Source organism: Microtus oregoni, unplaced genomic scaffold (assembly GCF_018167655.1).
Source record: "Microtus oregoni isolate MIOR12 unplaced genomic scaffold, Mior012 000021F_ref0000039, whole genome shotgun sequence".
NCBI classification, from domain to species: domain Eukaryota; kingdom Metazoa; phylum Chordata; class Mammalia; order Rodentia; family Cricetidae; genus Microtus; species Microtus oregoni.
In genome coordinates this window covers 39,219,454-39,242,909 of record NW_024543080.1, presented here as the reverse complement: position 1 = coordinate 39,242,909, position 23,456 = coordinate 39,219,454, and the positions used below count along the sequence as shown (strand labels likewise).

The 23,456-nt window shown below is 45.8% G+C and overlaps 1 protein-coding gene across 1 annotated transcript in view; it reads right to left on the bottom strand.

Moving 5' to 3' along the window:
• Positions 1–23,456, bottom strand: part of Sel1l3 (SEL1L family member 3) — a 110,526-nt gene that overhangs the window by 74,618 nt on the left and 12,452 nt on the right. The window contains exons 2-6 of the mRNA XM_041671294.1: positions 20,352–20,922; positions 8,355–8,481; positions 6,288–6,409; positions 5,148–5,263; positions 2,150–2,208 (exon numbers count right to left, since the gene is read on the bottom strand). Coding sequence (XP_041527228.1) covers positions 2,150–2,208; positions 5,148–5,263; positions 6,288–6,409; positions 8,355–8,481; positions 20,352–20,922 — 995 coding nt within the window. The remainder of the gene's footprint in view (positions 1–2,149; positions 2,209–5,147; positions 5,264–6,287; positions 6,410–8,354; positions 8,482–20,351; positions 20,923–23,456) is intronic.

The following is a 23,456-nucleotide window of genomic DNA, read 5'->3' as shown; positions in this document are numbered from 1 at the left end:
AACAATCTTCCCCTTATCTGGACATAGAGGGCTCACGTTTATTACCAGAGAGTACCAGAGCCCAGAAGATTCACAGACATTGTTAGACAGGCCACCGCTCAGAATTAGGAAACAGCCAGACTTGCCGTTTCTTCGAGAGGAGACTTAAGGACACCTCACCTCTGACCATAGTTTTTATCTGGTGTCAATTCCTCAGGACCTGATATAAGTTCTGACTCTCTAAAGACACTTTATTCGTTTCTTCTTAGCATTTTTCTGATAGCCTGAAACTTTAAATCTATTTGTGAATTTATTGTTCGGTATCACTTCCTTTTATTGAATTTTTTTTTCAGTTTCCTGGAAATAGGGACTTCATTCCCTCTGTTTACCTTCTCCCCCACCCCTGAATCAAGCCTGTGTCTGGCATGTGAAATTTGCTCAGTAAGTATGGGATGGACAGATGAATGGATGCATGGATGGATGCATGGACAGATGGATGTAATCTGAAGGCATTCCTGTTACTGAATGTCATTCATAGCCTCTTACTTGTACCAAGCACTGTGTTGCTGAACACTTAATTTCTGTTTCTCTGACACTCCCCCCACTATGTAGACATAGCCAACACTAGGCTTACCCTCCAAGAGCAAAGATGAGAGCGAGGAGGATGTCTTTCCAATACTTGCATCACCGTGAAAGTAGGACTCTGGTTGAGATTCTATACACCTTCTCACAGGAACCCCAGAAGAGGGTTGCATACCTTTTGGTCCTGGCTTTACCCCAGTTCTTCTACTGGCAGGGTGTGTTGGGGGTGCATTTTCTGAAGGAGCCCCAGGTCCTGTTGGGCTTCTCTATCCCTTGAATTAGTCACAGAAGTCACTTCCATAAAGAAAACCTGCCTGTGTCGGGTGCTTTCTGCCAATTCTGGCACACCTCAAGACTTCTGATTTATCCTTAGCTTCATTCTCCAGGCTTCAATGTAGCTATCAAATTACTCTTGACCTTTCCGTAGCTAAGTGATGATAGATCCTTGGTCTTTTGGTGGGGCGGGGGGTGGAGGGGGAAGAAAATCCTTTAATCCACACACACACACACACACACACACAAAAAAAAAACCCAAGAATTGTTCTAAACTCCTGGAGCCTACTAGAAACCAGCTGGATTTACACGTGAAAAGGAATGGTTGAGGAAAAGAGTGTAACTTTTAGTCCCGTCTCACCCTCTCTCTGCTCTGGTTTCCTCAGTGGCCAGTTTCTGAGGGAATCTGGGTATCTCGATATAACAAGGTTTCCCAGATACCTAACGAAGGCTGTTTGTGGTTGACATTATAAAACCCACTATTCTGTGTGGATCTAGGAACAAATTAAGAAACGACAAAGCACAAGGCAAGGGACCCAGCTCTCAGCTTCTTTAAGTCACGTGGAGATGGTTACAGGGGATGAAAAGCTGTGCCGATATCAATAGCTGCACACATTTCAAGTCGAGATTATGAACATAAATATGAAGACTGTCTACTTTTATGCTCTACACTATGCCAAAGTTTCCAGCTGTTCACAATGAGCAACATTAATACTTAGATTTATATTCTTTAGAATCCTTCGCAAAAGATAATTTTCAAAGAAAATAAATTACAACGTGCTACAAAGGAAGAATTTATGGTGAGATTTGGAAAAAAGATCGACTACTTTCCCTTGCTTAGTACAAATTGTGTGTGTGTGTGTGTGTATACATATATGCAGGAAAAATTGATGCCTGGTAAAATTAAAAAGTACAAAGTCTAGCTTGGGCTCAGAGATGGTTCAGTGGGTTCAGGCACTTGCCATCAAACCTGACAACCTGAGTTTGATCTCAGGAACCTACATGCTGGAAAGGGAGAACCAACTCCTGCAGGTTATCCTTTGACTTCCATGTGCACATGGTGGCTGATCTAAACGTGTCCAACATGGCTGACTTCCACATATATATGCGATAGCATCTGTACACAGGCAAGTGTGTGCACACACACACAGGGTAGGGGATAAACATGAAAAACAAGAACAAACTAAAGACGACAACAGCAAAGCCTGGCTTGGAAAAGGTATGTAGAATAACCTCACAGTTGAGGGCTGTAGCATGAAGATACAACATGAAGTAGCCCTAGAGTGGTCTACTTGTGAATGAAAACCACACTTACCTCATGGTCTGATTATGGTAACTTTTCAAGTCCCATCCAAGGCTGGCAGTGACCACTATCTACGTCGGGAGAGAGAACAAAAGCGTTAGGTAAGTCCGTACAGCCCACGCTACAGCTACATACGGTCCTTGGTATAAATTACTCATGAAATGTACTTGTCATTCTCCTGATTAATTTCTACAAAAATAAAATTAACAGTTTACTAGCCCTGGGTATATTTTAAGACTTAATGAATTTAGCTTTCCCAAGTGACTGGATGGTGTGTCTAAAAATATCTACAATGCAATTTCTGCCAGTGGAATTTGCACGCTCCCAGACTTCACGCCAGAGGTTGATTGGATGTGTCTGTGCTTCTAAATTCATAAGGAAGATGGAGAAGTACATCTGGTAGTACAAGGAGGTTTTGAAGTTTTACTGATTTTACCAGGGCCATGGAGGAGACAGACGGAGACATGTTCTACACAGCTTGCTGGTCCCTCCTTCCTTCCCCTAAGTAACAATAGTCATCACCTCATTTTGGCAAGGACAATATTCTTCTCATGATGTTATGTGTTATCTCAGTAGGTTCTTCTTAGGTACAGGGATACTGTGTGAATTCCTGGACTGACGGGGACACTTTTACTCTGGCACTCCAGAAGACGTATTTAGCAAATGTGGCCTGACTTTGCTAGAGTCTCACTGACAGGACTTAGAGGTCACCCTATGTCTACAGAAGACAAACGAAACCACTAGAAGTCATGGGGCATGTGAGAAGAGAAAACAACTCAACCAGTTGTCTCTCTTAGCAACCATTTATTTTTAAGTGAGTGATTCACTCGGCCAAAGCAGTGAGTGTGGCAATCGTATCAGAGGTCTGGGCCAATATCCATTAAGGAGTCTAGAGGAGGCAGAAAGACAAGTCTGAAAGCATCTGAAACCCACTGGCAAAAGAGCACACACACACACACACACACACACACACACACACAGAGTACTGATTTCTTTCCACCTTTCTGGTCTTCCTACTCCTCTGTGGCTTCACCACATCGCTACATACGCATTACACCACGCAGCTCATCTCTCATGCGAAGGGACTGTACCCTTAGGATAACCAACACTCCCTATGATTCTCTACTGCCTTGCGAGCTGACGTCCAAATCCAAGATTCTGCACATCCCTGCCCCAAAGAAACAACTTTTCTTCTATTAGCTTTCTATATCCCTCAAGTTTATATATTGAAACTTTGATCCTAAATGTATGTGTTGATGCTATTTGGAGGTGAAAACTCTAGGATTCGTGCTACAGGAATCCATAAGGATAGGCTCCTTTGATGGGATTAGCAGCTAAGAAGAGAGGACACAAAAGATAGTCCAATGGTTAAGGGTGGATCCACCAAGACTGATGACCCGAGCTTGATTCCACATAGTGGAAAGAGAGACTCGACTCCCATGAGTTGTCCCGCAACCTCCACATATGTACTGTGCCATGTGAACACGGGCACTCACACAGGCATATCATACCTACACATGAAAATAAACATATATGTATGTAGATGTAGTAAATAAATTAAGAAGAAGAGAGAGAAAGAAAGACCTGAGTCGGAATATTCCCTCTGGCTATCATCTCGGGCTGCCCATGCCATGTTGTGATGCAGCCAGAGGACTCTCACTAGATGCGCAATAAACTCTCAAAACTGCGAGGAATGAACGTCTTTGTCTCCAGAGAGTCTGTAGTAATAGACTAACGCTAGTCAACTTGTCTTGTCTGTGAACTTGCTAAGCATGTGCAGAAAATCCCCCTCCTTTCTTCTCCATTTGAATTCTGCCCACACATAAAAATCTTGTACACGAATGCTTCCCCAAGCATCCCAGCATGGAACGCCGTCTTCCTCCTAGAAATCAATATGAATCATTTGGCAATTAAGCTTGCCTTATGACTTCTCTTCACGTGTTTAATGTTACTTCCATAAATAGTCTATAAGTAGCTGGAGCCGGTGCCTTCCATACATACAGCAGGTGCAGGATAAGACCTATGAATCTGTTCTGATTTGATGCCTGTCTTGGTGATGTGCCATGTGCCTCACATATATGGGCATGGGCGACATGGACCTCAGCTCTGTTACTGAATATCTTTTAAGGAAAAAAAAATGTAACACATGAAAATTCCCAGCTAGACTCTTACTCAGTCCTCTCAGGAAGGCAGCAAAAACTAACCTGATTAATTTTTTTTTCCTCCTCAGAAAGCAGAACCGTGGAGACCGTAAGCACTGGAGAGGACCATGCATTATCTAATGCACGAGACAAACAAAACGTCTCCTCCAGTTTTGTTCCAGGAAAATCACAAATCAATAAGAAAAGCTGATGAGAAAATAAAGTAACCAGAAAAAAGCCAGCGTGCCAGCATCGCATCGATGGAGAAATGGAATTGTCTTCAATTACAACAACAGATTTCCCACAATCCATAAAAATCTCTGCTATGGGAGGCTTGAAACAGCTATGAGCAATGCTTTATGTACAAAATAGATAGAGACCCTCCATCCCACTACAATCATCACTTATACGCGTTGGTTATTATGAGTGTGTTTAATGCCAAACATAAGCAATTGTTTCAATTGCCAAAAGCAGTCAAATCATTTTTTAGCTGAACTAGCCAATAAATTCCCTACCAAAAAAAATTGTAGATTGAATAAGGCCATGTAAACATGGCAGATGTGGTTTTGACACTTACCTGCACGAAGCCTATCTCCCTAGGGGAGAAGGAAGGCCTGGAGCGCTCAGATAATTGTGGCTACGGAACTGGCTATATTATTTACTCCTTCACCACAGAGTGGAGAGAAGCACTTTAAAAGTTAATTAAATGGGCTGAGACTCTTATGATTTAAACTTCCATCTATAAAGTTCGATTTAGCAAGTGTGTAATTGTAAAGGGCCCATCGCTGGCCAAATTTCCTCCCAGGCTTTGTGGCTCTCTGGATTCACAGCAATGTTTAGCTCTCCAGGCAGAGTGAATGCAGAGGTACCTGGCCTCCACTGAAAGAGATATCCAGTCGGAGCCACTCCTTCAGAGGCAGGGTGAATTTTGTTTTTACAGCCAGGTCTTCTCCTTTGACAAGATGCATTTGAATGTGCAAAGCGCCTGCCAAAAAAAAAAAAAGAAGAAGAAGAAGAAAGGTTGTGACATTGTCAAGGAGCCCCTCATGGTATGCCAAGAGGCAATGCTTTTTCAATAATCTGTCTAAGAAGTTATAAGAATTAAAAAGGAAATAAAAATTCCCTTTTCCCTCCTTTAAACAAAAGCCAAGCCGTCAGGTGCAGTGTGGTACACACCTGAAATCCCAGCACCAGAGGCTGAAGCAGGAGGATGGAGAATTAGGATTTAAGGCCAGTCTGCCTTACACAGTGAATTCCCACCTTCCCACATAGGGCGATTTTGTGGAAGGGAGGGGGGGAGGGAGGGAAGGAAGGAGGGAGGAAGGGAGGGAGGGAGGGAGGGAGGGAAGGAAGGAGGGAGGAAGGGAGGGAGGGAGGGAGGGAGGGAAGGAAGGGAGCAGAGAAAAGCAAAACAAAACCAGCAACTCCCAAAAATGTATTCATACATGCATTTCTTTGTAAAAAAAAGGTATTTATTTTGAGTCCCTAAGGGGAGAAAAAGACTTAATTTGAAGCTCATGGTTGGTTCCCTATGGTCTTGTCTGCATAAACAACAGCCCATTTCTAGTTTCAACTTCTATTTCCAAATGAAAAGAAAACGAGACGCCTCTGTCTAACCACCTAAACCCAACACTCATGTAGAGCTCATCAATTGATTTTCCCAACTTTACACAGTGGTCGTAATTCCATGATCATTTTTAGTAACATTACTTGACCAAGTCTTCCCAAAATAAGCACCTTGGGTTTGTTTCGTGTGTGTGTGTGTGTGTGTGTGTGTGTGTAAGGGACACGTTTTTCTTTCCCCATCCCTATTTTATTGGATCCCACATCTAAGTAGCATTATTGCAATGCCCATACAATCACCACTGGCCGCTCGCAGAATAATGTACATTTTAGCCTCATGGAGCTTCGATGCTGACAGTATCTTCCTTATCCCAGATAGATGTTTCTGCTAGGAGAAAGAGTATAAGAAAACGACAAGATCATTTCAAGGCTCTGTTTATACTCACCCTCTTCCGTAAGAAACACAGAAGGTGTGCCGTACATCTCATTAGAGTCAACAAAGTACAGAATTCCACAGAGACTGGCCTCGCAATAATGGAGTAAATAAAGCCACAGCGAAACAGTAACCCTAAAGAAGGGAGGCGGAAGAAAATTCTGCAGATTGATATCATCCAAGCACAGGTAATTACAGCTAACAATGACCATGTAAATTGCTTTCCTTCTAACGAAGGGGGTGGATTTGCCTTAGTGTTCATCATGGGAGATCGGCTTGCAAAGCCTGAGATTCTGAGACAAAGGAGGTAGTTATAGTAACTGCAAAGATTGGAGTTAAGCTCCTTTGTACAAAACGCGCTGACATTCTACCTCGCACCAAAACTGTTATGGGGCTCTCTGAGATGCTCACGTGCCAGCAATTTGAATTCTTGATTGAGGCTGATAAAGCGAGACAGTGAATAAAAATACGGATTTTAATAAGAGGTGATGTGATAAGGAGCTATTCTAATATCTGTGATTAAAAGGTAAAAAAAAAACCATAATTAGGGCTTTTTGAGCAATTTTGTTTCTTTCAAAGATAAAAGCCCCGAGTGTCGTGCTCTGCAAATGGCATCTCCACGTGACATGTGGCCACAAATGCACCATCTTAATGCTCACATTAAGGTGTTGAATTCAGTAGCCCGGTTCTGGCCAACTAACACGGCACAACTCATCTAGTTATTCTATTCCTGCGTGGGGCTATTTCAGTTGCAGGGGCATTATGACAGAGCAGATGGCTCAGTTGATAAAGTGCTTGCTTTACAAACATGAAGACTTGTGTGGATACCCAGCAACCAAAGCAAAAGGCCAGGAGCGGTGTGCTTGCTTGTAATCCCAGTATTGGGGAGGCTGAGACAGGAGAATCTCTGGGGTCCACTGGCCAGCTTAGCCTAGCTGGCAAGTTCCATGCCAGTGAGATACGGTGCCTCAAAAACAAGTTGGACAGTTCAACTTGAACAGCCAAAGGTTGACCTCTGGCCTCCAAAAGCACACACATATGTCTGCCTGAACACATACAGAACGCATACGCACCCACATGCAACGCATAGAAGAGGGGAGAATTGGTATGTCTGTGCTTTATGAAACGAGGCTAAAATAACAGCAGCAAACTCAACCAGGACAGTTTTAGCCAAGATACATGATACACCCATCACTCAGGAAATATTTGCTAAACACTTGTGGGAGGCTCCACACTGCCGGAGACCACTAGTTCAGAGTTACGCAGCTGGGAATCGGCCCATTTGGTGTATGCCACGACTCAGTGTAAAACAAACGCATCCTGCTCTTTCTGTTTCGCCCAGTAGCTAATTTGAAGTCGGGGTTACAGGAGCAGTGGCCCTCAATTCTTTGGGGGATACAGCCAAAGAACTCTTTCAGAATATTCTGGGCTTTGTAAGCTGGCCTTGAAGTCAGTGTCACAATGTGCAAACAGATGGTGTCACAGACGTCCCTCCTGACCCGCCCAGCTGAGCAAGCTCGTGAAGATAAGTTATTACAAGGAAGCTTAGCGAGAACATACGCTCGGTGAGTGACTCAAGATCTTTCTACCGCCAGCAGCACAGGAAGAATTAAATCACTCGGCTAAATCCATCTGATCTGAGGTGAGCTAGGAGCCATTTCCAGCATCTCCAGCTCGGCAGAAGGAAAAATAGATGTGGGTTCTGCTGAAAATCAGTGGAGGAGATCAGAGGCCCAGGGTGTTCCAGCAGCTCATCCAGTCTTCCAGGACGGAACCAGCCAAGGCCACGACTACAATCCGTGCTGGCTTTGGATGGCTGCACTTGAAGCCTCAGAAGACCCGAGCCTCAACAGTTTGCTGCTTGCTCATGGGATCTCTGGGACCAGCCCAAAAAGATGGAGGAAAGTGGAAAGCTCCTAGGTATGGAAATAATTTCCACTTACATTTCCTGGTTCTCCGTTTCTCTTTAAGCATTTGTGAAAAGCACCTTGCCAACTGTGTCTCTGGAAGTTCCCCCTAGCTGCCACATGGTCAGCTACAAACAGGCCCATCCCACTAGCTCATGACTTGCCCTTCTTACGTGGGGTAGTCCACGCGCTGGCTTCGGGTGGCCTCCAGCTCTCGATTCTGGAACCTCAGGAGCTTCTTCACGATGCCAGTGTTTTCTCCACTGGAGGCATACGGGAAACTGAGGAGGGCAACCGCATCTGTAACCATCAAAGAATTCACCTTCAGTTCTCTCCAGAGAAACGCTCCTTCCCAAGGCACCCCCCTTCTGGCACCCTCAACTCCCAGCCACATGGTTAAAGGAAGAACCTAAAAATATGATCAAGAATGCGCAGGACATGGAACCTAAGCCAGGAACCACCATGCTAACTGAGCAACACTGTCTTCATTCGTTTCCATGACTACTCCAAATTGTTATTCTTAGTCCCATTCTGTGGAGAGAAAGCCCAAGGTTAAGTATACAACGTTCAGAAGTGATAAGGACAGATTTCAGGTTTAAATTCAGGCATCTATCTGTGTATCTATCCATCATCTGTCTACCTATCTGTTATGTATCTATGTGTACATCATCTATGCATGTATCTATCATCTATTTATGTATGTATGTATTATGTATGCATCTATCATCTATTTATGTATGTATGTATCTATAATCTATTTATGTATTATGTATGTATTATGTGTACACATATATATGTATGTATGTATCATCTAATTATGTATGTACGTATTATGTGTGTATGTATATATGTATGTATCTGTCTATCATCTGTTTTCTTTGTGGCACTCAGGGGCCTTGCACAAGAAAGGCAAGCACTCTGCCATTAAGTTACATCTTCAGCTGGCTTTTTTTGTTCTTAACCACATTGCATGCAGCCCTTTAACGCTAGGGAAAGCATTTTCAATTTGTGTTATGGTTATAATGATGTTAACACTGACAGAACTCATGGTGGCACAGTCAGTTTATAGCAGTATAAGCATTACACATGTACTACCTTACTGAGGCCTCATTAGCATGGCCAGCATACAGATGGGGAAACAGAGGCACAGTTTGCCAACGTAGTAACTAACATTTGGTGTGTGCCAGGCAGCGTGATAAGCATAGCTCAAAGGTAATATCACTAAACTTCACAACAAGCGACCAAGTGGGTCCATTAGCACAGTGCTTGACCCATGAGAACCTGAGCCTTACAAAGGGGAAAAAAAACAGAGATGGGGTTGGGATTCAAACAAAAGCAATTTGGTTTTAAAATCTGTGCTTTTGAGTTTGCACTGATTTTTGTGTTATTTGGGTTTTGCAGTTCTGGGGATCAAACCCAGGCTCTTGCACATGCTAAACACACACCAACCCCTACTGTAGATCAACATCATTTTGGTTTGGATATGCAGATTCCGCTTGCACTCAACATATTATCTCTGCACAACATCACTAATAGCATCCCTCAAAAGGGAGCCAGGCTCCACTGTCTTTCCCAAGCATGGGCTCTAGAGTATAGGCATACCCACAGCAGATCCAGGGGAAACCAGGCTCTTAGGTTCTCTAGCTAACAGCCACTGCTTTAATGAAGGCTAAGTATACATTTCTATTTTCCATATTCCCTTGACCTAGGAATAACTATGCCTTTCTCTTTCTTAAGATGCTCTTGGGTTTAAACATCCATAATTCAACAAGAGAAACACAGCCCACTCTTCCCGGGACTCTTGGAGAGAAGAGCTGCTATCTGTAACAGTCATCAAAAACACAGTATTGGCACAGATTTCAGGATCCTCAGCCTGGGAGGCCAGACAGCTCAGCTCTTTTTCCAAAGAGATACAAACTTTACTAAGTGTAGAAGTACCTTGAATTTAATACGATCTGAAAATCCCAAAAAACAGTTTTTAGAATCACCAGCCCTTGTATATATATATTTAATAGGATTAAGCAAGCCATTTCTCCAAAAGCATCTAAATCATGACGTGAATTTGAGCTCCATTTGGGCACAGAGGACTTGCTGGGCTGTTATGAGTGTGGTGATGGAGACCGTGAACGGAAGTACTGCAGAGGTCTTTAGACTCCGAAGACAGTTCATCAAAAAGATAGATTTCAGCTCACTCTTGGCTTGGCTTCTATGGGTTGGAGGGAAGCCTGAAGCAACCTTACACGGGAAAACGAAGCTTCTCAAAAGATGTTTTGCTCATGCTGGGGCCAAAGTGCCCTGCAGCCAAGGAATGTGGAGGGACAATTCTCAACCAAAACATCTAAAATAACTCTGCAAAAATACATAGTTTTGATGCCAAACAATATCAAAAGCATGGACGTTTTCTTACCAACTCTGTAGGTTTAATAGCTCTGTTGTTTTTTTTCCCTCTGTATCCATCTTATGTGTCCCTTACCAGCAACGTTTATTGGCAAGAATGACATTTTAGAATCCACGTAGGACAGGGGAGCATATAGGCGTGTTGTCTAATAGCTAACAGAGGCTGTTGGGAATATTAGATGGTCCTTGACTTAGAATGGGACAATGTCCCCCAAAACGTCAATGGCAAAAATTAAATATAAAAAAATGTACCTAATACCCTACGCTACCATTTGTTATCACTTAGCCTAGTCTATCTTAAATGTGCTTAGAGCACACATTTGTCTAGAGTTGAACAAAATCATCTTATACAAAACCTATCTGACAGTCAAGGTTGGATCCTTTGACTCACTAAAACTCTACTAACAGTGAAGACCTCAGTGGTGGGGAGGAATGATTTTCCTCGGTCAAAAGTAGAAAAATAAAAGGCTGAATGGCTGACTCAGTGGTTAAGAGTCCTCTCCTGGAGTCACATAGAGGTAACAATGTAATAAGCCAGTCATGGTCTTGTGCATGCCCCAGCACTTGTAATCACTGGAGTTTGTGGGTCACTAGCCTAACCCAAAAATTCAAACTCTAGGTTCAGGGAGAGACCCAATCTCAAAAAAAAAAAAATATGGAGAAAGTAATGAAGCAGGACACCCAGTTCTCCACGTGCACACACAGGTGTGTACATTTGCATAGACATATACACCACACACACACACACACACACACACACACACACCACACACACACACACACACACACACACACACACACACGAGTTGAAAAAGCCAAAGTCAGTTTGTCATAAATTAAGGATCATCTGCAGTTGACTAGTGATGTCTATCACAAGAGCAGGCTAGGGAGTGACAATACCATTCACCATCACAATGTTTATAGGTAAGTTAGGTCCAAAGAGATCTAGAGACTTATCCAGTTGTCTCTGCAGGGTCCATGAAAGCAGGGACCACCTTCATTCACTTCTGTTCTCAGAGCCTAGAACAGTGCCCAGTGCTCAATGAATGAATGAACACATGTAACTATAGACAAGTTAGAATTCAAACCCGTCTCTCTTTTCCAACACTTTCTACAATTCTAGAATATGCACCACTCTACCAAACACAAACAATCCATTCAAATCCTTACTTCAAGCCTATTTCTTTGACTCTTGTATAAGATGAGGTTGGAGGAGGAGACACCATTAACATATACACGTGCACACACGCACACAAACACACACACACACACACATCATAAAGGCAATGCATGTTTGGAATACTTTCTGAATCGCTTTTGCTTTGTTTCTTTAAATTTTAGAACAACAAGAGGCATTGGCTCCTAAATGGTACAAATCCTTTCATTGAGAGACAAGAAAAATGTCACTGTCCTGGTGATAATTGTGTGACTAGTAAGGGGCCCAGCTCTGACTCAAACTGGAGCTCCCTATACACACCAGGGAGGGTTTTATTAACCAAACTACATCTTACAAGCGCTCTGAGAGAACAGATGTACATCTGCTATGCCTACTGGCTGCTGAAACACTAAAATGTTTTGATATTGGTTAGCTGAGTAATGCCACCTTGAGTTCTCAAGGCCCCGCCACCTTCTCTGCTTCCCCTTCAGGTTAGGGACTGGCTGGACATAGCCGGGGTGAGGGTAGGGGTCCTCCAGCACCACCCTGCTTCATCACAAAGGCTCGCATTGCACCCATGAGGTAGACGGGGGTCCCTGTCTCTCCCTGGTTATTGTAGTGTGTGTGTGCGTGTGTGTGTGCATGTGTGCACACGAGAGTTTGTGTGTATGTGCTTGTGTGGCATGTGTATGAAAAGTCAATGATTCATATCTGGAGTCTTCCTTATTTCTCTCTACGTCACATTTTTGAGACAGGGTCTCTCACTGAACCTGGGGTTCACCAATTCAGCTAGACTGGTGGGTCCGTAAAATCAAGGACCCTCTGGTCTCTCCTTGCCTAGCACTGTGTTACATGTGCAATACCACAGCGCCCAGCATTTTACATGGGTTCTGGGAATTAAACTTAGGTCCTCATGCCTTTTTGACATCGTTCTTCCTGGTCAAATCAGTATGGATGATTTAAATCATAAATGCCCCCCAAAGGTATCTGGGTAACGGACTGGATTCCTTAGGACGTCTGTGGAAAATCCACTCTTAGGAGTCTGGAGAATACAGGTTTGAGTCCTTTGAACTCATCTTCCAAACATGCTCACAGGTACACGAAGATTCCTGTAAGAATGTTCAGGGAAGTGAAAGAAAAGCCCTTTTTGGAACCCATTCTCTTTGGAGAGATTCCTTGCTCAGCCTAGATATACGGAAAAGGGCCTTGGTCCTGCCTTCAAGTGAGGGAAGTCCCAGACTTTGTTCACTCCCCATGGGAAGCCTTACCCTCTCTGAGGAGTGGATGGTGGGTGGGGTGGGTGGAAGGTGGGGGGAGCAGGAGGAGGGGAAGAAGAGGGAACTGGAATTGGTATGCAAAATGAGAAAAGATTGTTTTTAAATATTTATTTATTTATTATGTATACAATATTCTGTCTGTGCATACGCCTGCAGGCCAGAAGAGGGCACCAGACCCCATTACGGATGGTTGTGAGCCACCATGTGGTTGCTGGGAATTGAACTCAGGACCTTTGGAAGAGCAGGCAATGCTCTTAACCTCTGAGCCATCTCTCCAGCCCCGAAAAGATTGTTTTTAAAAAAAAACAAATAGAAAGAAAAGAAAAGCCCCGTGTGGAGGTTGGGGTGGCTCAGTGAGTAAATCCCTTGCTCCAAAAGCATGAGAACCCAAGTTCAGTTCCCCACGCCTATGCAGAAAAAAAAAGAAAAGAAAAGAAAAGCTAGGTATGGCATCACCCAGTACCGGGAGATGAATATGGAGGATGCTAGAAGCTTGCTAGGCCGGCACATCTAGCCAAATCAAAAGGCTCATGAGAGTAACAGATCTCTAATAATGACCTCTGGCCTCTATGTGCACACGCCGGTATACGCATCCCAACATACATGAGTGCAATCACACATAAAACACCCTCAGGCACACACACTTGGCCTGCAAGGCCATCCAAGCAGACAGGTTAAACAAGTGATAGACTACCAGACAATGGAATGCTAAGGATCTGTCAAAAAGAACAGGGCCAAGTAACACGGCCTGATGGAGAAAAATCTCTGCTGTGCTGCTAATGAGCGTAAGGCAGCGCTGCTCCCAGGCTATCATTTGCTTGTGGAGACAAGGAGCTAAGCTTATTGCTTCTATGTGCAGGGGATTATTCTGAAAGGAGAAGCAAGAAATGCTTGTACCAAGTTTGCTTCTGGGAAAAGGACCAGAAAGAAGACTGTGGTGGGCGGAACGTCTTCCCGCTAAACCTTTTTCCAAGATTTGAATTTTTTACCAGGTACATGTACCACCTTTGCAGCTAAGGAAGGCAAGAACAAAGGCCCTGAAGATTTCCATGCAGGCAGAGAGAAGAAGGCAGCTGCATTCCACCGACCTGCCCACCCCGGGCCTCTGAGGCTGTTCGGCTCAGCCCAATCGCTTCAAAGAGACGAAGTCCAGTGGGTGAAGGCAACATGATTCACATCGATAAAAATTCAACTGGAAAAAAAAAAGTCTTCCTTCTAATTTGGAACCTGGGTTAGGGCTATATTAGCATATCTCAGAGAGGCGGCATAGCAAAGTCGAAAGGATGGAGGTTCGGACTCCAGTGAAATAATCTCTCCGAGCCTCTGTTTTTCCCCTTCATTAAGAAGAGGATGAGAATAATACCGTCTTTCCCATGAGACTGTTACAAGGATTAAATGAGACAAAGTGCCCGGAAAAAAGTGTTTTGTACATTGTAAAGGGCAACGCAGAGGCGAGGCACTAATTAGTGTTATTACTGGGAAACTCAGACTACTGTGATTAACTGGGGACGGGGGGACTAAGTCTGTAGGTTTTTTTTTTTAAGTCCAAATATATAGCTTATAATTAAAAATGGATCATCACGTCACGTCACTGGCTTGAATAATCCCGACGCATATGCAGTTTGCTTGGGAGTTTGTTTTGTTTCTCTCCCCACAAAGCCAAGCCAAGCCTGGCTGCAGTCGGGCTTAAATTCCAACAATTTTGTTGTAATGGGATTTCCTTGTAAGGAACCGAGGGGCAAGATGGCTCAGCCCAGATGATCTGAGTTTGAACCGTGGAATCCACACGGTGAAGGAGAGAACCAACCTCCGCCCCCCCCCCCCAAGTTGTCTTCTGACCTCCACACACACATACATCATGGCATGGACATGCCCCCTCCCCACCCCAAATAAATAAACAAATATAATCAAAATATCATACTTCAGATCCACTGGAACTAAATGTGAGGATGGCCTTTTATTGAAAGGAGAAGAAGCCTCCATCATTCCCCAGAGTTTATCAGAAACCGCAAGAACTGCCATGAAGGGAGAACCCCAGGGCAGAAGGCTTCCTGCTGTTAGCGTGGTTCCTGAAAATCTTCAGAGCCTGGTCCTAACCTCCCTCACACCTGAGATTCTGCCTCCAAGTTCAAGTAAGCACTTCAAACACATTTCAGGCTGCTAGTCTGCACCTTCATCCCAGGGCAGATGCCGGCAGTCAGCTGACATGATCCTTCTCACCGGGGCAGACTCAGCCTCAGAGCCCTCTTGACCTCTGCTCTAGGAAGGCACGAGAAGCCAGCCTGCCACCCCCATGGAGGAATGAGGCTGTGTCATACAATCCCCTCTCCACCCATCACTACCCTTCCCCTTGTCCTTTTCCGCCCCATGGCCTCCCCTCTCGTCCTCTGACTGCGGGAGTGGTGCTTTTCCATCAGGTCCCTTCCAAAGTCACCTGCCCTGTGGAAAACCCCGGCGGAGCGCCTAATAAACACACAGGGGCTTTGTCCAAGGTGACTGACACGGGATAAATAAATAATAAAAAAAACAACTTCGTAACCCCAGCCAGCTGTATAACCCAGGGTTAAATACGAAGTTTGGGAGGCAAATGATCCAGCCTTCTGGACCAGTAGTTAATAGCGGTAGGACCTGAGATGGGTCGTTGGGCTTACTCCAGCCCACTTCCTCATCAGCAAGTCTGAAGGCAGAGTGTGGGGAAGAGCGCTTGGATTCTTCCCACAGCGTCTGGCACATGACAAGGACTTGCAGGGTGGCTGTGACAGTGCCATAGCCGTGTTTGTCTCCCACACAGCCACCTTCCAGGGAGGGACTAGGTCTCCATCCATGAGTTTCCAGCTTAGGGGAAGAAACTGGTCCACAGAGGCCTGGCCAGCCTTTGTTCCATTTAACTGAACTCAATGCACGTCACAGGAGAGGTACTCGTCAAGGGCTTGGGAAGCCAGAGGTCAGAGAGGCAATTTCTGATTGTGGAAATGAAATACGCTCATGAACATACATGGATATTTGGGGTTGGGACAAAGGGAAGCAGCGATTTGAACTGGCTGTCAAAGTTTAGGGAGGATTTCGGGAGGGAAACATGGGTGTGGTGGCGGAGGTAAGGCTGCGCTGCGCGCTGATGGCGCTGGCCGGGCTGGCGGGGATGCTGTAGGAAAACAGGCTCTTCTAGGTCAAAGGAAATGAATTAGGGAGACATAAAAGTGGGAGTATCAGCCTCAGCCTACTAAGGCGGGGCTGAGGCACGTGAGTTTGCAAGGGAACAACCGGGAGTCTGCAGCCTTAGCGAATGTGGCTCTCAGAGGCCACCTGGGAAGCTACAGCCTATGGGCCTGTCTGCAGGGGGCCAAAGGAAGATTCAGGGCCAGCTTTGCCCCTCCTCACCCTCCACAGGGGTTAGGGTATCAGGGTACTGTCACAGTATGGTCCTCCCTGGAACATAGCACCAGGAGCTTACATTATGGTGGTCTATAGGAAACCAGAAAATAAAGGTATTTAATTACATGGTCCAGTGAATGTAGGCTATAGAGGAGACTGAGGGGTTAATGCCAGGCAAGAACATCAGCTCAGACCAGGTGGTCAGGGAAGTGGGCATTTGAGCAAAGGCACAAAAAAGAGGCAAGAAAGCAAACTGGACAGAGACTTGGGGAATGAGCATGTTAGGTGGCCACTGTCCCTCAAATGTCCCAAAGTGGGGCTGAACATGGTCTGTTTAGGGAGAAGCAAGCAGGCTCACGTGGCTGGACGAAAGCATGCCAGGAGATCAAGCCCGCAAATGCCACACAACAGGGTGGTTTGATCCCAAGCAGCAGAGTGAGGGCCTTAAAGGGGACATGAGGTGGCCGGCCTGTACTGCACAGGTGGCCTGGAGAGAGAGGGGGCAAGGGTGAAGTTGGAAAGCCACCACTAGGATGTGGCCAGAGTCCAGGAGGGTGGGGACTTAGACCACAGTGCCAAGAGTACACGTGGCAAGGAGAGATTGGACACAAGTCATATACAGTTGAAACTGTAGCCAGCGGCCCTGAAGGGCTCTCCCCTTAGGGTGTGACAGAGAGGTGTTCTGAGGGTGGCCCTGGCTAGCCTGAATGTTAACCTTCCACCCCACCCCACTGCCAGGTGGTTGATTGTTTCAGTGAGTTCAGGAATGAGTCAGACACACAGGGGACATAAGAGATGATGCCCATCCCTTCCCCCAAGGAAACAGACAACAGTAAGTTCTTGCCCAACCACCTATGGCTCCATGGCTAGAACATAGCAGGGACACGTATGTAGAAGGACGTGGCCAGGCCTTGGCACAACGCATCTGAAGGCTGTTAACTTTTGATCTGGGTTGGGCTTGCTCAGCAGGGCCAGATGAAAACCTGCCAAAAGTGCAACCAGTAGCCCAGCCTGGGCCTGGCAAAGAGGAGAGTCTGGGGGGTACTCAGTCCCATCCCTGAGCACAGGCCAAGCCGGCAGCAGCGGGGACTTGAGCCATTCTCCTGGAAAACCCAGGCACAAACAACAAAAAAGATGAACCCAGATAGGGGTACCGAAGTTCAGAGGCAAGACCATATAGGACATGAGATGCCTGACTCAGAAACTGCTTCCCAAGCCCTGAATCAAGGGGACTGCGGTTTATAAAGAGGCCCAGATTTAACAGGTGAAGCTCAGATGGGGTCTCCTGATACTGTCTTGTGTTTCAACTGACCCTTGTGGGGCTATAAAGCAAGTGAGAAGGGCCCTGCTAAGAACAAGGTCCCCACCCACCCCTGCCTGGCCCCGCCCCTAGGCCCCACCCAGAGCCCTGCCTCAGCCCACAGCCTCATCCAGAACAAAGGTCGAAGCACCTCCCACAGCCGGCTGCTTCTCACTCAGGTGACTTCGCTCTTAAGGGGAGAGGTAACATGGACTCATTTTGGTAAACAAATCATAGCTACAGGTGCAGAGCTGGTTTGAGAGGGCAAGGAACTCCCGCCTCCATTTGCAGAGTTTTTTAACTTCTAAGAAAGGTTTTCCTCTGTGCTATGATTTGATTAGATTGGTTCTCACGCCAGAAGAAATGTTCCGAAGAAGGCGGGTAGAAAATGCCCACTGTGCCATTGCTGGGCCTTGCAAGCAGGGCAGGGAATGACAGAAGAAAAGGCAGCTCCCATTTTCAGGGCGCCCTGAGAATGAGCCAGTTTATAAATGATTTCATTTCAAGACGTCCTGCTTGCAATTTGGTCATTTTTCAATGAGAAATATATACATTTGCAAAACATGAAATGGAATCATTAAGCCCTGATGAAGGCAGAGGCAAAGCAAAACCGGGGCTGTGTATGCCCTGTACTCCCTTCCGCTTGACAAATTAGGAATCCCTGTGGAAGGCAATCCAGATAGGCACTGGCGAAGGGCTCTGCCTGGAGGAGGGTGGCACCCATTACAAGGGGCACACAGCTCCCATATTCCAGATATCTAATGACCCAGCTCTTCCCACAATGCACACACACATACACACACACACACACACACGAGAGAGAGAGAGAGAGAGAGAGAGAGAGAGAGAGATAAATGAAAATACTTTTAAACCTGAATTCAGTCTACAGTTAACAATATTCAACGGCACTGGTTTCCTAGTTTTGATACTGTGCTGTGATTACAAAACACAGTAGCAATGGGAGAAGCTGGGCTGTGGCACAAAGGACTTTCTCTACCATTTGTACAGTTTCTTGTGACTCTACAATTAGAGCAAAATAGTTTTCAAGATGCCAGCTGTTTAATGCATTCAGCAAGAACTGACGACCTATACAGACACACACACACACACACACACACACACACACACACACACACGTTTTTATTCTATATGAAGTCACTTTGGAGCCTTACCAAGTCACTGTTTACCCAAAAGTCCCATCCTAAAGGTGAGAAAAAGCATGTCACTAGAGGAAGAATATAGAATCATGTCCTTAAGTCACCTTCCCCCATAGCAGATCTGGAAAAGACTAGGTATGAGGAATGGACCGGGGAAAGTCTGTTGTCATGGGCTGTGGAATTCGTTCACCTGCCAAGCCAGCCTGGGGGGTTGGGCCACAGTCAAAACAAGATCAAAGTCCTCAGCGCAGTCCCACTCCCTAGCCCAGAGATTGAAATTTGTGGGTGCAACAGAATCCATTTCAAATGCTGAGTCTACTCCATCCCCAGTCCTAGGCAGATGAGGAACATCGTAGACCTCCCGTACTGAGGTGGAGGGGGTGCTGAGGAATGACCCAGGAGCCCCTGGATGGATTCTGTATGGGCTGTTACACGTGGCATTTAGGATAAAATGCAGAACTGAGACTCGCCCATCAGTGCAGCGGCTTGGTGCTGAGGACTGGCAATGGACTCAGTAGACATCGCTTGATTCTGAGGGGAGGATCCATTAGCCTGTTTTATAGGTTAGGAAACAGAGGCTAGGCAAGTTCTGCCTACACACTCAGAAGTGGCAGGTCCCAGCCACAAGCTGCTACCCTGAGGCACAACCTCCCTATCTGGCACAAGGATTGCTTTGGGGGTCTCTCTCATCTCCTCCAGGATAGAACATTTTTTCTTATAAATAACAAAAGCTGTGGGGCTTGCTGGGGAGCCAGTCTTTGTTTCTGTGGCATTATTGCTTCGAAGCAGCTCAGAAGCTCTCAAAGGTTCCCTTCTCTCCTTCCATGGCCCCTTGATTCCTTTCTGTCTTTCATGTTCCTCCCTATTCTCCCTTAATCTTTCTCCTCTCTTTCATTTTTTTTTTATTCGCTCGCTTTTGTCCCCAAATTCAAAATGACAGACACAATGGACCTCTCCACTTTCCTTGTCTTATTGATGCTAACTTAAAGAATTTGCTTTTGGGGTCCGACATGATAGCTCAGTGGGTAAAGGTGGTGGCTGCCAAGCCTAACGACTTGAGTTCAATCCCTCAGACCCACATGGTAGAAAAAGAGGAATGACTCATGCAAACCTGTGCTCTGATGTCTATGGGACACACACACACTCACACATTCACACATACTCATGCACACACACACACTCACACATACACTCACACACATTCATGTGTGCACACTTACACACATTCACACACACTCACACACACATACTCATGCACACACATACTCTCACACACTCACACACACTTACACATACACACACATGCACACACACTCATACTCGCATACACGCAGACACACACTCACAACACTTACACATACACATATGCACACACACTCACACACAAACATACTCACACACACACTCACACACACGTAATTTATGAAGGGAATTTGCACCTGCTGTCATTTGATGGCACTGGCCATCTGAAAACACAAGAATTGTGCTCTGCCATGAGGCAAGCGACCTACCACTTTCCAGAGGACACTGTGGGATCCTGTTGGCCCAGAGGCTCCAAATATAGTCCACATTCCACTCCAGGCACACCTGATGGTCTTTGAAAGGCCGTTCAAAAGGTGGGACCGTCTGCAGCAGGGTGTAATTCTTTGCGACTGCATGCAGCAAATTCTCCTCCCCTCGGACATTCAAGCCCCCGCCACTGTGCCTGTGAGTTATCCAGGCTCGTAGGATCACCGTGGACACAGAGATGGGGTGTTTGATGAAGTAATCATCTCTGTACACCATAATGCTTGGGAACTTCACGTGTACTATTTGTGTCCTGCTGGTGTGAAGATGTTTCTCGTTCCTCCACCTCTTCTTGTACACGGGAATGCTACTTCTGAACTCGGACGAGACGACTGCTTCCAAATTGACAACACAAGGCTGAGAGCATAAATACTCCACGGAGACTTCAGAGACGTTGCGCACACTCCCTTCAAAGGCAGTAAAATAAATAAAGTCTGCGTACGTTGCACCCTGCTCGGCGCTGGGCAGCACCGACGTCGTCAGGGAAGTCTGCCTGCCCAGAGATGGCACAAAATGCTGAAAAGGAGAGAAAGCAATACAGAATGCTTTAAAATATCATCCTATTAGCACATTCAGGGGTTGTTATTTTCTTGGCATTAAAAACTATAGGTCTATGTAAAGGCGATGAATCTGGGCAGCGAGAGATGTCAAAAGCACTTCTATTAGACTGGGAAAAAACCAACACACATACGCAAATGAAGATCAGATCACTCTGGCCTCTCTCTTAGGCTCAGGAACATCTGCTGATCAAAATTTGGCTTTCAAAGCTCTGTGGCAGCCAGTCCCTGAGCTGGCTTTCTGAAGGACAAGGCTGGTCCCTGGCAGAGGTAAGAGCGAAAGGGTCCTGCCTTAGAATGAAAGAGGCAAGCCAACTTCAGACACGCACAAGCTACTTCAAATGGGGGCCAGACACTGCCAATCAAGGGCTGGAGGAAAGCTGAAAAAGCATCACCAGGGAACATAAAAAGAAGGCCAGCCTGGTGTATGTATCTCTTGTTAGTGTGGGGCTAGGACAAGCCTGCCAGGCTGGTGGCTCAGCTGGGGGTCTCTGCTGCTCCACACTGGCAAGCTAGGACCACAGCCTTGTTTTTTCACTATACATGGTATGACAGGAAAATTCTAGCAGGATTCCCATTTGGTGGCTTCTTTATAAGTACCCAAGCCCTCCCCTCCCTGTGTGATTGTCTTCCAGAAATCTGAGGAGCTTGGTTACAAAATGCAGTCAAGTTGTGAGACTTGAGGTCATGAACTATGGCTAGCTGAGCCCTTCTTGACATGACTTTGTGACTCAGCTGTCCAGAGCAAACAAGGTCACTGTGACCACTTCACACCCATGTTGATGGTTAGGACTGCAAGAAAAACAAAGTCCTAAAAGGCAAGTGTGGGTGATGGTGTGGAGAAACTGGAATCCCTGTGCACTGCAGGTGGCGACGTCAAATGGAGAAGATCCTAAGGTAAAACTAAAGCCACTTCTGTTTTTCAGGAAAAAAAAAAAAGAACTATGTGGTCTGATCCCATGAGTCCTCTTCCAAATATACCCACAAAGTTGAAAGCAAGAAAACTTGAGGACGTAGCTATATGCTGACACGCATAGCCATACTCTCCCAGACAGCTAAAAGCAGCTCAAGTGTTCATCCATGACGGGAAGAGTGGTCTAAGTGCACTACAACGGAATGGGATTCGCTAGCCTACATAAGATGGACGAACTTTATAGATATGTTTAGTAAGATAAGCCAAACATAAAACAGAAGTACTGTACGAGGCACTTAAGGAGAAGGTAGAGGAGTCAGCCTCATGGGGGCAAAATGGAAAAGGGACTGCCAAGGTCTAGGGGCAGAGGATGGGTGGTTCATGTTAGAGTTTCATTGCAAGGTGATGAGAACGTGCTGGAGGCAGAGAGGTGGTGGCTGTGCAGAATGTGAGCTTACTTAACACCACCGAACTCCGCGCTTCCAAACAGCAAGCTTTATAAATACTGTATCACAATTTGTGAGGAAAAGCCATTTCATTTGCCAGCTGCGATGATGCATGTCTCTAATCCCAGCACTCTGAGGGCAGAGGTGGGAAGATCCTGCAAGTTTGAGACTAGTGTGGTCTACCTAATGAGCTCCAAGCCATCCAGGGGTACAAAATGAGACCTTGCCTTAAAAATGGGGAAAGAGGGTGGCAAGATGATTCAGTAGGCGGAGGCACTTGTTGCCAGGCCTGATGACCTGAGTTCAATCGCAGATCCTACATGGTAGAAGGAAAGAAGTGACTCATAGAATTCTCTCTGGCTACCAGGGATATGCCATAGTACACATGCACACACACACACATGCACACACACACAAAATAATAAATATAATTCTTAAAAATTTAAAACTACTTTGGTCTTACAAAGAAAGAGAAGGGGCTCTTTTCTTTGTTCTGGCTTAGAGCCATAGAGAAGCAAAGGGGGAAGAGAACTGAATTCTTGCACCAGGGAAACACACCTGTCAATAGCAGTCAAAACCAAAACAAAACAAGAAAACAAAGCAAAACATAGCCGTATGCCAAACAAACAAGGAACACGCCCAGCGCAGTCAGCACCAGATGCACAACTGACTGGGGTCTCGATCAGCTTAGGGAAGAAATAAGATTCCATTTGGGCTTTGAGGGGTGAGGAGTTCTGGGGACAGTGCAAGGGAGAGGCTGACAGTGGCACATTAAGGGCTCAATTGGAGCAAGTGGCGAAGAACCCAAGGGTTCAGGAGAAAGCAGCTTGGTTTGGCCAGAGAACAGAATAACGGCAGAGGAGCACGCAGCCATGGGAACCTGAGACAACAGAGAGCCTTTGGCTCTGGGTACAGTGAGTAGCAGCCCAGGGCAAGAACTCTCCCCTCGGCGTGCAGGCTTCGGTGGAAGGGGTGCGGTTTTCTTTTGGACTCCAAGCACACGGGTGAGAGTGACTGCCAAGCAGGCATATGAGGAGCTAGTCCTAACTCAGTGATGAGTTAGGCCCCACTCACGGAACAGAACAGCAAAGTAAAGCCACGCAGAGGTAGCATTTTTGACTTATTAGACCCTCA